This window comes from Mauremys mutica, chromosome 10, assembly GCF_020497125.1.
Source record: "Mauremys mutica isolate MM-2020 ecotype Southern chromosome 10, ASM2049712v1, whole genome shotgun sequence".
NCBI classification, from domain to species: Eukaryota; Metazoa; Chordata; order Testudines; family Geoemydidae; genus Mauremys; species Mauremys mutica.
The window spans coordinates 62,026,633-62,043,327 of NC_059081.1; the positions used below are offsets into that span (position 1 = coordinate 62,026,633).

Genomic DNA, 16,695 nt, shown 5'->3' on the forward strand with positions numbered 1-16,695 from the left:
GTTAAGCATGTGCTTTTGCTGGCTAGGGTCATGTAGACACGCATGCATGCACACACACATGTATATTACACATCTGCACAGATACAAATGAATGAGAGAGAGAGAGAGAGAGAGAGAAAAAACAGCCATGCCCTTTAAAACTTTAAATCATTCCAAACTGACACTAATGGTGATTTTATCAAGCTAATTCTCCCTGGTTAGTCAGTGATTTACAGTTCTCTGACCGTTGCTAGAGGCTAATGATTGATGATGAGTGTAATTTTGTGTTCATTCAGTGCCACTCCCTTCCCCCTCTTGATAATTCTCCCCAGCACTCGGGGAAGTGACAAAACTTATCAGGCACTGCTGTTGAAATGGAGGCCTGACGGAGTACAGAGGAGCCGACCGCACCTGCTCTTGCCATCCAAAGGTCATTAACGGAGGGGGAACTAAAAAAAAAAAGGATTACAGATTTCAAAATTTAAACAAATTCATTTGTCAAACGCTTTGTAATTCAGCAACGCGCTCAGATGAGGATCATTGGTGAAATTAACTAACGGCTCTCAGTTCCCCCAAAAACTGGAGTGGAAAGAAATTTCCCGTTATTCTGATTTATGATTTGGACTGTGGCAAGCCCAGAACAGGGCCCCACAGTGCTTAGGTATGGCACAACCACAGACTAGAAAGATGGTCCCTGGCCCGAAGCGCTTACTGCACTTATGTGGGAGCGTGAGCAGCAGTGACACAATCCAGATCCAGGACTATTGGTCTTCTCTCTGATCCCTAAGTACCCCAAAGGCCTTCCCCAATTGCTCCGCTTGCTCTCCCAGCGATGCCAACCTTGAAAGCCCATTTCTCAGCTTCTCTCACAAATGCCCATGTGCTTTCTGCCCCAACAGCAGGCTGAGCACAATAACACTGTACTCAAAAGAACTCTAGTTGCTGCAGGCAAACATGGCTGCCCACTGCTACTCCGGCTTCATGCAGGAGCCAGGCTAGACAATGCTTCTGTTTCCCTCCAACGCATATGCCTAGTTTAGCATTGCCACAGAAACTCCTGGGACGCTGATTGAGGCTGATGCTGAGTTCGCTCTGCAGCAGGGCCGGCTCCAGGCACCAGCCCAACAAGCAGCTGCTTGGGGCAGCCAACGGTGAGGGGCGGCACGTCTGGGTCTTCGGCGGCAATTCAGCGGCGGGTCCCTCACTCTCTCTCGGAGCGAAGGACCTGCCGCCGAATTGCCACCAAAGACTGAAGCAGCAGCAGTAGAGCTGCAGATCGCGATTGCAGCTTTTTTTTTTCTTTTTTTCTTTTTTGCTGCTTGGGACGGCAAAAACCCTGGAGCTGGCCCTGCTCTGCAGTGATGTAAACGAGTTACTCCACCGAAAGCGAGTGAGTTCCCTAAGGCAAAACAGCTGAGAGATCAGAATTAGGCCCACTGTACCTTAGAATACAAAAGATGATTTTCAGCATCCCAGAGTACCATATACAAATGAAAGCAACCTACCAATAGTTACCAATATCAACTGAGTGACCATGCTTCAGCTCACTAGGAAAGATCTTCCAACCATGACAGAAAAGCAGATCCCTTGTGTGAATATTTCAGTCACATTGCTTCTTTTTTCATATTGAAATCTAATTTACCAGCATACATCAAAAACATGAATGGCTGCTGGGCTTAAAACTCCTGGCCCAGTGATTCCTCTTGACAATGTTTTCGTGCGACCATCTCCTGGCATACAGAAATTTGGACAACATACGGACACGGATTTGTCAACAGATACACATTCGTGTTTAACAATTAGAACATCTTTCTACCTTCTCTAAGTCCATGAGGCAGAGTCCTAAGAGCAGGAATCATGGATAAGTGCTTGCGGGTTATTTCCCATAATTGGTTAATGTAATTTGGGGTTTGCAGGTGCTCCTGATTACATTTGGCCCAGAGCACACTACTAAACATGGCAGCCTGTATCCCGAGAGATTTGCAATGCTCTGAAACATCAGCCCTGCTTTACACACTGGGCACTGAGTCCACAGCCGATTCTGTACTAGTTTCTAAGTTGTATTGTTTACTGTTAAAGGCAATCGATGATTGAGGCGCTGTACAGCTGAAGGAACCTTTGCTGTCATATTTACTGTTTCTTTCTAGCTGTAATACATGATTCCCATGCTGTGGGAGCCTTCAAATAATGTTAAAATTCAGGAAAATACAGCAGCAAGTGAAATGGCTCAGCCACCTGCATAAGCAAGTTCCCCACAACTTGAACACGATCTAGTAACTGAGGGGGACAGCAGCTCAACAATGAACCAAGAGTGAGCCGGGAACTTGAACTGAACTCTAAAAGTCAAACCTAACTTATACATATCAGAAGCTACCGACTGTAACATCTCACCAATTAAACTTTCAAATACACTCTCATGCGTACAGCTCACATCCTGGCTACAGCACTGCCTAAAATTTGGATTCATGAAACAAAATTTCCCTCTTCCCTCTCCCCGTCCACCCCCTAGCCCCAGCTCGCCAGCATACAGATATGGCTGGAATCTGGATCCGTTGCAGCTGTATTTTATAAGGGCAATGGGCAGCACCTGTGTTAGAAGAGAGGGTGTTTCTCATCCACATCTGAAACAACATCCCTTTTTCAAACCACCCTCAATTAGATATATATATATAATTTGTGCTCCTCTCCTCAGATCCTTTTGTAGTGCCTTGGACAAATACAACAGGCATTGTTGGGATCCACAAAAAGTAAACAACAAGAGAGACGTTTTGCTTTGAAGAAGACAGAATAGAAGAACAAAATCAGACTTCTATGCAAGCAATTCTGGGTACATGGATGAGAGTCAGAGACTCAGTGAGTGTGTGTGAGAAAGCCTCTCTCACGGGGGGGGTGGTGTCAATTTTTCTGCTCGTGGTCAGCCAGTTATTTTATATTCCTGGGGAATTTGGGCTCAACGTTTATAGCTCTATCCCTGCCCCTCTCATCCTAAGGGATCTTCATGCTGGAGTGTGGAGCAGTCCCTTCATACAGCCTTGGAGAACCGCATCACGGCTACCCCTCCTCACAGAAGAGTGCATGCAACTTCGCAGACTATACTGCTCTTTATGCAACCCCCTGACTGCCGAGGAACACAAAACACTCCCTCTTCCCCAGGAGTAGCATGCACTGCCTGCTTCTGCAGTATTTCCCATGGGGGCAAGAGAACAGCACCAGAAATCAGATTCGGGTCTCCCTCGGGGCAGTAAATACCAGTACATCAGCCGGGCCCTGATTTTCCTCAGTTCTTGCTGGGCAAATATTAAAAGGGTTTCAGGAATAACGTGCTGCACTTTCCATCTTTAGATGAAAAGATGTTCCCTGGAACAAAATTCCCATAACTTAGTCCTGAAAGAATTGCTAAGGTGATCATGTGACCCAACAAAATGCAAGGAAGTCATTACAGGGCTGTTAGCTCCGTCTCACTATGTCCAAGCATTATAGTGCACAGACGCCTGGATCTTGAAATCAGATCCACACAGGTGGACAGAGCCCACCGACCTCAAGGCAGCTCCATGCAGGTGTTAGGTCCACCTGGACAAGTCTGATTGCAAGAATCTGGGCCTGTCTCAGGGATTTGCAAAGATGCTGGCCAATGCTTTAAATGCTTGGCTATTACTTATCAATGATGGCACTACGCTACTACAAGTGGTACACAAAACATCTATCCTTCCTACATAGTCTCCCACCATTACGTAACATTATTTGGTGCGGCGAAATGTTCTGATAGCATTTGTTGCAATGGCCAGAGACACAAAATAATTCAATTAAAGGTAACATGGCTCCTTTGGTTCCTAATGCGATGTTTGTAACATTGGTGGAGTTTACAGTCATAAGGTAATTTTAGCATTGTTTTTTGTTACTGAATTTTCATTGGTTGTGACGTGCTGTAACTTTTTACCTTATTTCAACATCATAATATGCACATATTTTTTTTTAACAGGTATCATTTTCACCTGGACACTGTCACATGATCTTTATGTATTGGCACTGATGCCATTCTGTCAGTCAAGTTAGTACCAGCAGTGGTTGTGTTTTGATTTGTCTTCGCCTTGTGACAGATGGGTGCCTGAGTTCTGACTCCATGCTATGGCTGTCGGTAAATGCAATCACCATCATTTGGTGGTGGGCATCAGAGTGTACAGCATGGACTAGTCAACATCGCCTCATTTTGCTGACCATACCTACAATTTGAATCAGCAGAATCTACACAATGAACATCAAAAATAGCTTGGTAAGCCTTGTGGCAAGGTTCTTAGTCAAAAAGAGAATGCCGTCCATCAATCTAAGACTGTTCAATTACTCTCCAATTTCCTTGGTGTTCCTACTCTTCCCAATCCAGGTTTCCAAAAGTCTTTGGCAGGCTGGAAGTGACTTTTGTTGACATAAAGCTAGACTTGCTCCATACCCACAACTGGGGTCAGATTTTCATGCGTGTTCAACTCCCAACATGTCACAGAAGCTCTTTTGAAAATCTCTTCACTTGCTCAGGTGTCCAGATGGGACTGAGCACTTCTGAAAACTTGGCCTATGGTGACTTTGGGGGATTTTCAAAGGCACAAATGGCAGTTAAGCACCTAACTCCCGGTGACCCCACCTGAATACAACCCCACTTGACCCCCTGGCTACGTACATGGGTGGCTAAGCCCATGCTGCTGTGGACACACTGCTATTTTTAGGCACAAAGCTTGAGCAGATCTAGTGCAGGTATGTCTACACAAGCTAGGAATCACACCTCCCAACTCAAATGTAGACGTGCCCATAGCCTCTCAACTTTTCAAATCTGAACGTTGCTGCTGTTTCTAGATGCATATTTCAAGATTCTCACATATGCCTGTTCTGCTGTTTTTGTCTTCCAGTGCTCCTAAAGTGCTCTTATTTCCATAGAGACAAAGTATGTTTTGCAGTCCACAAAAGACCATCTGCAACAGTTTGCCGCACTTGGGTGTCTGTTCCTTAACCTTACTCATTGTCATAGGTGATCCATATTTGAGATACTATTTCTGAATCCTGACTTCTTTCATGGTTGAAGGCCGTAAGTCCCTGCATCTTTTGTGAGAGTTCTGTATACTATTGACAATAAGCTGATGAGTCTGTAGTTATTCAGGCCTTTCATGTTTCCTTTGTTATGAATGATGTCGCAGTGTTCCACATTAATAATGATACCTTCCTATTCTTCAAATATCTTTTGAAGAGCTTGTGAATGTAGCATGTTGTTTTCATACTGACTCTCAGCCTTTTAAGAGGGCATCTAAAATAGCTTTATCTCCTTCTGGTATTTTATCTCCTTTCATGCTCTTTTATGGCCAATTCAGTGTCTGTGGAAACTTCAGGGTATTTTATGATTTAGGTATATTTTCTTCTGGGTTGCTGGTTTGCATCAGTGTATAGGACCACAGAGAATTAGTCTGTTCTCTAAATAATCTTTGTTCCATTACAAAGTATAACAGAGAAAGAACAAAATCCCCAAACCAAAACCAGACTTTGTTATGCACTATATTGATACTATTATTATTAATTATTACCTATTGCCCCCAATGCCACATTAAAAGAACAATAAGATTGCAAAGCCAAGCACTCAAAAGTTAGGAAATATCAGAAGTACGGTTGCCTGTGCACCCTTCATTCAGCCCCCCCTTGTGCGTACGCATTATGATACAGTCTTCAACCACATGATCACATATTATTTTTTCCATGGGCTCTATGCTCATTCAGCATAAAGAACATGAAAATGTAATCATAAGGATTTTTATTACTATTCTTTGGATCGCAGAAGTGTCTAGATCAGCGTTTCTCAAACTAAGGGCCCTGAACCCAAAAGGAGTCTCAAGACAATTGCAGACAAAATGGTACGGTATTGCCACCCTTACTCCTGCACTGCTGCTGGTGGAGGTGCTGCCTTCAGAGCTGGGCGACTGGAGAATGACAGCTGCTGGCCGGGTGCCCAGCACTGAAGGCAGCGCCGTCGCCAGCAGCAGCGCAGAAGTAAGGGTGGCATGGTCTGGTATTACTGTACTCCGCCCTCCAGCAGTGTCCTTTAGTGGAAACTTGAAATACGGTTACCCTACTTTACACTTTTTGAAAGGCTTCACTGCCTTTGACTGCAGGAATAATGATTACATACGTCATTTCGTGCTCCTCTGAGTATGTAGAGTAATTTGCTATCACTTTTTTTGGGGAGGGGGAATCATCACAGCCTGAAATATTTTCAAAGGGGGACCCAGCAAAAAAGAGTCTGAGAACCCCTGTGCTAGGTGCTGGGCAAACATACAATCAGAGACAGTTCTTGCCCCAAAGAGCTTATAATTTAAGTAGACAAGCCAGACAAGGGGTGGGTGAAAGGCAGTATTATTATCCCCATTTTACAGATGCCACAGGGAGATGAAGAGAGTTGCTCAAGGTGACACAGGAAGCCTGTGGCAGAGATGGGAAATGAACTCAGACCTCCTGAGTATCATCACTCCAGTGCGGAGCGACAAGACCATCCTTTCTCTGGTGTAATTCTATCCGCTGACTTTTATTTTGTCATACAAAGAACAATCTACTCTGTGCCAGATCTTGAAACCCCTTACTCAGATGAGTAATCCCTTGAAATCAATGGGACTCCATGTGTGAATTAGGGATTGCAGGATTGGGTCCTCTCTTGTCCAGAACTCTGTAGGTGAAATTCACACAGAGACAGGGAGTGAAAGCAAGAGAACGTGGGCAATTCATTGTATTTTCTAAACAGTGCCCTATGTGTATTTTGCATCTCGCATACTCAGCTATACAGCTGTAGCCCAGCTATGGAAAAACCCACATAGCGAAACACTGCAGCTTAAACGAGCCTGGGCTAGAGAAGACAACCAATTTGTGATCTTGTTCTGGGTGTGTGCGTGGGCGAGCTGTCTGAACCGCTCAGCTGCGGGTAACACATGGGCACCCCACAAAACTCTCAGAGAGGTTAACAGAACCGAAAGAAAAGGAAACGTACTAGTTTGCATTCACTTTCAAAACAAAAAGCCCCCAAAGGCAATTAATGCCTGATGCACATGTGCAGCAACGTTGTTACAGTTGCCTGGGAACCAGTCCTAGACGCATGCTGGAGAGGAAAACGGGCTCGAATACAGTAAACGAATGGAAGAGACTTGGCACTAATATAGGCAAAGGTTTTCCCTTGCATGAGGCGCTTGGCAGAATAGTGCCCTCCTCCCTTTGCTTTTTGCAACACTCTTACTCTCTCAACCAGGCAGCTTGGCATGGACAGGAGAAAAATTGTTATGCATTGTTTGAAAACTTCATGTCCAAATACAGTACTTCAGGCCTGCTTTAAAAAATATGCATCTGCTACATAGAATACAGCATGTAAGGAATCGAACACTATATCTGGACCTATGCACCCATTCTAGGTTATTAAGCCTACGCCCAGATATCATATTCTGGAATTGCCCGCACTAAATACAGATTGCAGTGCAACAAATTATAATTATGGCCCTCGTTAGTATACACACAATCATCCAATGAGGGCTGCTCTTAGTGTGTTCATGCTTCCTGCTTAGAGATAATATTCTGGGTTGAATGCACTCTGAGGCTCAAGAACAGTACAAACAACTGCTTAATCCTTAGACTGTCCCCTGTGAGGTAGGCAATTATCATCCCAGTTTGATAGTTGCAGAAAGGGAAGGAAGGGGCTAGCAATGTGTGTCCAGTCATGTGGATTCCCTGAACACTTTACTCTGACAGCAAACCCGAAGCACAGATGCATGCTGGCCAGTTCCAAAACCCATGGAACCTGTGAATAAACCAAATTAAACAGAGCCTGATTCTGCACCTCCTACATTGGTATAAGCTGCTGTGGTAGCACCTAGGGGAGCTAACCCAATTGTGCGAGGTGCCGTGCAAACACAGAACACAGACAGTCTCTACCCCAAAGAGTGCACAATCGAATTATAAGACGAAAGAAAAACAGTGGCTATAACACACGAGTGCTCCCTTTGATTTCTAGAGGAGCACTGGTATGGCAAGGGCCTACTCAGCATTAGAATGGCAGAACTGGGATCCATGTGAGTATGATTTTCTCACCTGTACAAGTGGTGCTGCATCAGGCTCAATTGTATGGAGCACACAATATATGATAGTTTAAAATTAGCACTGGAGCCATATAAGAAGACAAACACTGGGGCTGATTCTGATCTTGCTTGAACCAGGAACAATCCATAAGACTTCCCTAGAATTACTCCTAATTTACACCACAGCAAGTGATTTGCGCCACTGGGCCTGACTGCAACGCCCCGCTGTTCCCAGCTGGCAATGTTGTACAGCCACACTGCACAGGTGCAAACTACCATGCAGGGTGCAAAGCCGCAGGGAATCCTGCCTGCTGCGTGCCTGAGCATAGCCAGCTACAAAACAACCTTCACCTCAGCGTCTCCTATGGAAGTGGGCTCAGCAGCAGGGAAAGCACTTTGCTTTAACACGCTGATGTTTCTGAATGACAGGTGTGTTGAGCTACTGAATTAATGGCATTTATTAACATACAACAACAGGCTCAAGCAAAGTGGGTAACGTAAAGAAATTCTGCAGCTCTGAGGGCTATTTCTTCTGTTGCTCTTGGTTAAGGCAGCAAGCCTGTCTTTAACTTCCCCTTAGTTATGTCTACATTTAATGCCGGTGGGTTTCCAGGGTGTTTTATGTCCCACTCATCTATTTATATTTCCAGATTTGCACTCAACGGGGAGCATTAAGGGGTAAGTGTCAGCCGGAGCTGGATTCTGCAGGTCTAAAGCTGAGGATGAGAGTAACGGGACAAATTTGGGGGTCAGACCGAGTGCTCAGGAAATCTGAAAAGCGGCCTTGAAAATGTATTTACAAAAATTAAAAACGTCGAGCCAGTCCCTCGGCTGGCGTCAGCAGGCGTAGAGCCACTGCACTCCAAAACCAGAAGCCAAAGAAAAAGCACACAACCTTTATGATGCAGAAAATATAATCTCATCATTGTTAAGGGCAACCTGATGATGTTTGACCCCTGGGGCTGGCGGTATTGCAAGCCCGGAGATGGGGAAGATTTAAAGAGAGCGGAGCTGCTAGGATGGTAGTTTCCCCAGCTGCAAACTGGGGAGTATGGTAAAGACCTCCTCTGTGAAGCTCTTAAAGCTCTTTGGCTGAAAGGCGCTATGTCCGAGCTAGGGGTTATTAATTAATTATTAATTATTAATTATTATTATTATGTCGGGGGGGTATTTTCTGGGAAGTGGGACAGATGGATTGGGTGCATGGCCTGAGGAGTGGCTCTGCACTAGGGGAAGGAGTGTGTGGGAAGATCTGCGACGGGAGGTAGAAAGGTAAGTGGTATTTGGTCTCGGAAAGAAGAGTGATCAGGGATGCAGATCAAGAAGCAGAAGGGAGTAGGAAGGGAGATGAGAGTGGTTCTGAACGTGGTGCCCAACAGTTCTAAAATATAGATACAAAAACATATTTCACCAAAATACAAAGTCATCTAACAAGCGAGTGACTTGACCTACTGAATGCAAGGAGACGACTCACAGTAGTAAAATCATCATACCTAGTTTCTTTTGACCCTCCAAACAATAAAAGAAGTGCTGGCAAGATCAGGGCCTTATTCATTGGGTAGCGTTAAACTTAACCTTAAACATAAGACATAACATTTTATCTAAGTAGAAAGAGAGAAAACCCTTACAAAGGACAATCCTACTCACGGTGAGTAATGACTCTGGGTGAAGTCCTAATAAGACTACTTATGGAGTAAGGTGTGCAACTCAACGTAAGGGTGGCAGAATCGGACACAAATTAACCATTTAATTCAATTTCTGAATCAATGAAATTTTCCCAGGTAATTCATGAGATTTACATCCCTGACGTTTTAAAAGGTTGTTCTGGGTCGTAATACAAATAAGCATAATTATTACAGACAATTTTACATCTACAAGGATGTTATGTTTTCATTTCGGATTTATTTATTTTATTTTATTTCAGGATTAAGAGAAATAAACTTTCTACCTCAGAGCTGAGTAAGCAATAGCAGACCATATCAATGTATAGTGACCGGGTACTGACAAAACTCTGAAAACCCATTTACAATCAGGGACAGTAAAGCCTACTTTGAGACATGTTGGCCAATAAATTAACAACCTAATAGGAGATGATGAGTTGTTTGCCCTAAACTTAAGCCTGGAATAAATTTTAACTCCAAGCAATAAATGAGAAGGCAGATCCTGAGCTGGCGTAAATTGTCATAGCTTCAGTCAAGCCAGTGGTGTTGTGATTATTTATACCAGCTGAGGATCTCGCCCCAGGAGTTTAAAATGACTGATTGGGCTTTCAATACATTTCTAATTATTTAAAGAACTCCCCAAGGAAGCAGAGCCTATGACGTTTAGAAAGGTCCTTGATGAGCACTTTAGATAAAGGATCGCAATAGAGGAGGGGAACCAGGACAGGGAAATCAAACGTAAATGGAAAGAGGCTTCCAATATGATTGGCCAATTTGTATTTTGCTGCTTCTGGACTATGGCCTCATTACACTCTGCACAGGATGGCCGCCTCCCAAGAGAAGCCGCAGAAAGGAAATACCCTTAAAAAGCTTAGAACTTGGTAAGTCCTCCCCTCCAGCACAGCTAAGACAGCAAACTGTTGTTCTGTATTGTTGAACCGGATGTCAGAAGACTGCCAAGCACGGCCCACAGACCTGCTAATTAAGTGAACTGATTGTGTTTGTTTTGGAACCATTTGCCAACAAAGGAATGTGTCATGCTGATTAGTGAGAGGAGGGTATGTAATATATGTGTATTCAAACCCAGATGAGTGCATAATCCAGGTATTCACTCTGTTTGCTCAAGGACTGACAAAAATGAACGGTGAGCAAACAAGCGGACCAAAGAGAAACACCAGTCCTTTAAGAGGGGTCCCTTGTGCTTCCCCCTTTTTTTTCTTAGATACCTCTGTCTAAACAGGGACCCGTCCTGCACAAATTCCAACTCAAAACAAAGGAGAATATTTTGGAATGAGACTTTCCTCTGCCTCAGCTGACATGAGACTGTGCATAAATCTATAGCCCTCGAAAGCTGAAGTCTAGCTGGGTCTGAAAGGGCCAGATCAGTGATTCTCAACCAGGGGCACACGTACCCGTGGGGGTACGCAGGGGTCTTCCAGGGGGTACATCAACTCATCTAGATATTTGCCTAGTTTTAGAACAGGCTACATAAAAAGCACTAGCCAAGTCAGTACAAACTAAAATTTCACACAATGACTTGTTTATACTGCTCTGTGTACTATACACCGAAATGTAAGTACAATAGTTATATTCCAACTGATTTATTTTATAATTATATGGTGAAAAAGAGAAAGTCACCCATTTTTTTGGTAATAATGTGGGGGTGGCACTTTTCTATTTGTATGTCTGGTTTTGTAAACAAGTCATTAAGTGAGGTGAAACTTGGGGTACGCAACACAAGTCGGACTCCTGAAAGGGCTCCCGTAGCCTGGAAAGGTTGGGAATCACTGAGCTAGATCAGGGGTTCTCAACCTTTTTCTTTCTGAGCCCCTCCCCCCCCCAACATGCTATAAAAACTCCCTGGCCCACCTGTGCCACAACAGCTGTTTTTCTGCATCTAAAAGCAGAGGTGCCAGAACTAGGGGTGCAGCCGCACCCCCTGGCTTGAAGTGGTTTCCATCATATACAGGGTTTACAATTTGGTTCAATGGCTCTCACCTCCACTATACAAATTGGTCCAGCCCCCCTGTATAAAACTCTGCGAAGCTCAGCTGCTCAGGATTCGGCTTCAGCCCTGGATGGTGGGGCTCGGGGCAGCGTGACGTCGGCTTTCTGCTCTGGGCTCCAGTGAGTCTAATACCGGCTCTGCTTGGGGGACCCCTTGAAACCTGCTCATGGCCCCCAGGGGGCCTCGGACCCCTAGTTGAGAAGTGCTGAGCCAGATGACAGCTGTCACTCTGGTTCCTCCAAAGAGCCCAAGCTCTTATGTAGGAAGCAGAAAGGCCAGGCTGTGGCAAAAACAACGCCACATCCAAATCAGGACACATGAACGAACTCACTTTGCCTTTCAACTATTTAATGAAGGGGCCACTGAAAAAAGAACAACTTATTTTTGCCATCAACTGCAGATCAGTTCATTGCTTGTTTTCTCCCCTAAATTTTATAAAAAGCTAAAACAGCACGAAGGTCCAAATTCTGTTCTGCGTTCCACCAGTGCAATCCCATTGATTTCAATGGCTATGCACTGGGACAGCTGAGAGCAGAATTTGGTCCTTTGGGACACTTGTGACCACATTTTCAGCCAGCCCCAAACACCTCCTTTTCTTCCACATGCCACTGATGATGGCCACAAAAGCTGCCACGTGCCTCTTTCTAAACACGAAGAATCCAGTTCAATTTGCTAGTAAAACCAGTTGAATGCTCAAAAACTGACATGCAACACCAAAGAAAATTAGGCTTCTGAGTTAGAGCTGCCATTCTCTTCTTACCTTCACATCTATAACACAGGCACCAAAGAGTCTAGATGATCATAGGTACCATGAGCTGCAACACTTGGGCGCAAGAATGAGAGAAAATGAGTGAATCCCACAAAAGTGCGACTGAAAGTGAAAACAGCAACTGAAACCTAATTACAGCCTTGTGACCCTCATAACAGAACATCTAAGTTACAAATCTAAGGGCTTGTCTCCACTTACCGGTGGATTGACGCTGCAGCGATCGATCCACCAGGGGTCAATTTAGAGGGTCCAGAGAAGACCCGCTAAATGGATTGCCGATCACTCTCCCGTCAACTCCGGTACTCCAACAGAACGAGAAGCATAAGGTAAGTCAACAGGAGAGTTTCTCCCTTCGACCCAGTGCGGTGTAACCACCACAGTAAGTCGACCTAAGCTTCGTCGACTCCAGCTATGTTATTCACATAGCTGGGGTTGCGTAACTTAGGTCGACTTAACCCTGTAGTGTAGACCTGCCCTAAATTCGCACCAATAACTGATTTAGGAGACCTGTTGTTTTATAATCCAGTAAAAAGTACAGCATAAGTCATGTCTTCAGGTTTAGTGAGTAAGAACATCCAAGTTCTCTGAATCTTGTTCTGGTTCTCTCTTCTCACAGGTATAGTTTATTCTGTGTATTGTAACTATTTCTGTCTATCTGTGTAGTCCTTATATTATGCCTATCACCATGATGAGTAGCTAGGTCAGCAATCCTTGTCATGTGTGTCACACAATAGCACATATAAAAGTTTCTGCTCTCCCCTCTGCTGCCCATGTGCTGGTGGAGCGCCAAGTGAAATATACAAGCTCACTTGTCAGTGTCACTTCCCTCTGTTTGCAGGTGGAATAGAGCAGGAAAATTAAACTGAAACGACCTGGTTAGTTTCTCTTTGCTGCTCTGCTCCAAGGCAGAATGGGGTATCAGCAAGGAGAGGAAAAAAACTAGTGAGGAGGGGAAGTGGAGCAGCTGGGGACAGGGATAAAAGCAAAGATTGGGGAGCAAAAGGAATGAACAGCTAAAAAAGGAGAGCAATATTGGAGACCCTTCACTGTTTGTGACTTAATTAAAACTGTTACTGAAGAAAGCTTCCTTTGGCTGGCATGACTTCAATAATTATTTTGCATTTGTTGCATTGTGCCACTTGAACACAAATAACTGCTGATTTCTGCGTGTACAAATAGAGAGAGGAGCAGTTTCACTCGGCTTTCACTAGCCTTTTGAGAAATGCTCCATGTTTCAGGAAGGTTTTAAATTCTACAAATGTGAGGTACGCAGTCTCTGGCTTCAGTTCACAGGCTGTGGACACTACAAGGCTTTGGTGGCCAATCAAAATTTCAATAGACAAATCATGTACGCGCACACACTTCAATTAAGCTTCACCACCAGACTTTTTTCTGTTCTCATCAGGCTTTGTGGATATCGTTAATTGTTTAGTACAGTCTTAATAGTCTTCTTACGCCGTTTCATCTAAGTCTTTCCCTTTCCAACTTCTCCCTCCAGATACATTTTTCTTGCACACCATTTATAAAACAAAACTGCACACCTTGTTTAATTTATGTCCAGCGCTTTGTCTCCACATTTCTTGGAATGTGAATTCAGAGAAAGAATGTGCAAATACCCTTTGAAAGACATGTCAGCCTGAAACCCCCAACAGGCTGGCCTGGGCCACTCCCGACACAGAGATCTTTGTCAACTCACGAGAATCCTATTCTCAACACGGAATTTTTAACAAGCTGATCCGGATCACCCCCAGAGTAGGCTCCTCTGACTTTTTTTCTACTCTACTAATGCAACCGGAGAATAAATTAAGATGAGGGTGTATTAGAAGAGGACAGATTGTACTGCTGGAGGTGTCATTGTCTTGATGGATAAGAAATTCAAGGTCTTTACCTCTTGTGATTGTTCTAAACCCAAGAAACTTCTTGCAAAAGTAGGAACATTGCTCGTGTTCTGGTCAAATTCCAGTTTTTGGTTACTGCCTTGAGCCTACTTAGATTTTCCATGTGATTTTAACTGGATACACTATCCTTCCTCACTTCCTGTTCCCATACTGTTATATGGCACGCTGCGCATTGTTAAACAGCTGTTGTAGTCTCACCTAGAGGCAGCTACATTTTAGTGGTGGGGGAGACGTTTTCTGTCTGTGTGTGCGTGTGGGCACATGTGAATATAAATCTATGCTGCATACACACACGGACAATAGAGTATCAGTTATATCCTTACCTCACAGTAAGGGTGTGGGGCCGTAACTCAGAAGAGCTGATTATTATCTAATAACGCATGGGTACGTTCTATCATAGGTTCAGTGAAATCAAAGGCAGGAAAGACCTACAAAGTCATCCTCAGCTGACCTTTGTATTTGTAGGGCCCTGTGCAAACTCAGTTGTGCATAGCCACAGAGAGATTCCTGCTGGAAAGCAGCCCCTGAGCGCCTCTATCCTTTTGAGCATCAGCAGTGGGATCTACAGGTGTCTGAGAGCTGTGTGAAATGGGGTTTAGGCTCTTTTGAACCAGATAAATGACAAAGTGGCCCTTCTCTATCTATCCGCTTGCAGGCTCAGGGATGGCGTCTCTGGAACACAAGTCCAGGGCAGATGTCCTTAACTGTGAACTAGTGAGGCCCACTCCTGCTGAAATGGAATGTCATTTGACCTGGAATTTGAGAAGATAAGACATGCAGGTAAAACACATGAAAGGAAGGATACTGTACCTGCTTGTTGAAATATCCTCAAAGGGGTAAAGGATCTCTCCATTGTTACAAATCTCGCAGATGAAGCCCTTTTGGCTACAAAGGCTGCAGCTGTACACATGAGAGGTGGCAAACTTGATTACCTTCCCCAAGAAAGGAGCCAATTTTCCTTCAATAACCTGGAAGAAGAAAACGACGACATTAACAAACCCATCTGGGAGCAGAATTCCTTGAAACGGTGACATGTGTGTCTCACTTTCATTAAGACAGGGAAGCGACTACTCACAGCCAGTTGAAATAATCTGAATACAACTCCCAATTATAGCTGCATGAAAATTCTAAGTATGGTCAAAGTAAGATTAATGGTCAAATCTGCGCAGAACTGACAATGGTGAAAAGTGGAAAATTCATGTGATTGCTCCCCCGTTAAACATAACAACATTTCTGAATAGTGGATCATTTTACGTACCACATATGTTCAAATACCAAGGCACGATCGATAAGATAGGGGTTTGTCTACACAGTGGGGGAATGCGCTCTAGGGGGTGTGATTTCTAAAATGCACTAACTGGTCTGGACAGACTCTGCTGGTGGACACTAAACATGTCCTAGTGCCCTTTAACATAGTGGTCACACAGACCAATTAACGTGCAACATGTAGAGCCTTTAGAAACCCCGCCAAAGAACACATTACCCCCCCGTGTAGACAAGCCTAAGAAAAGAGTTTCATTCTTTCACATAAACGCAGAAAGATCAGTGACAGCTCAGAAAACTCTCTTCAATTCTCTTCCTTTACTGTTACTTTGTATTCACATTTTTTTGGCCCAAACGCCAATGATGTTTTAAAATCCTAATTTTCTCTTCATCCAATTTTATCACAAAACACAGTTCTGCACCCAAATCTATTTTTTTCCCATTGATCAAATGGAGGTTTCTAATTGTAACAGAGGTGGTTTTTTGGTACATTGATAACCATTCCAACATTGTATTTATTCTTTTCTACAACGAGATGAATTCTAAAATAAATTACTCAAAGGAAATGGCAGTTTCTCCTTAAGTGACCAGCTCTCCAATCAAAAAGACCCACATCAATCCACTATCAGACAATAGTGTAAGGCAATCAGAAGTGATTTGCACTCCCTTATTGGTGTGAAAAAACTGTGTAATGTAGATTAAGCCCCTAGCCACAACACTCTTCTAAATTTCTGATTCAATGACAATGTCTCGATAAGGGTGCTTCAGGCAAAATACTTCTTCAGACGAAATTCATGAACTTTAAGAAATTCTGCTAGTGTAAGGAGTAATGAGCAAAGCACAGGGTCCTCATATGATACTTTCCCTCCTCTCTCTTCCCATGGTGTGAATGGCAGCCTGCTAGATTACTGTTAGAAACGTGTGGTAGGATTTGACACTGACCTACAGTTAACAGGAACATCATAACGGTTCTTTAAAGGAGTATGCTAAAGATGTCCCCAGCTCCCAAATAGATGAAGGATCATATTTAAAT

General features: G+C 43.9%; 1 protein-coding gene across 2 annotated transcripts in view; it reads right to left on the reverse strand.

Annotated features, from left to right (window-relative positions):
• The window catches only part of PLEKHM3 (pleckstrin homology domain containing M3), a 150,243-nt gene that overhangs the window by 13,882 nt on the left and 119,666 nt on the right, over nucleotides 1-16,695 (reverse strand). For both annotated transcript variants that reach the window (XM_045033046.1, XM_045033045.1), the window contains exon 7: nucleotides 15,210-15,367. In XM_045033046.1, coding sequence (XP_044888981.1) covers nucleotides 15,210-15,367 — 158 coding nt within the window. The remainder of the gene's footprint in view (nucleotides 1-15,209; nucleotides 15,368-16,695) is intronic.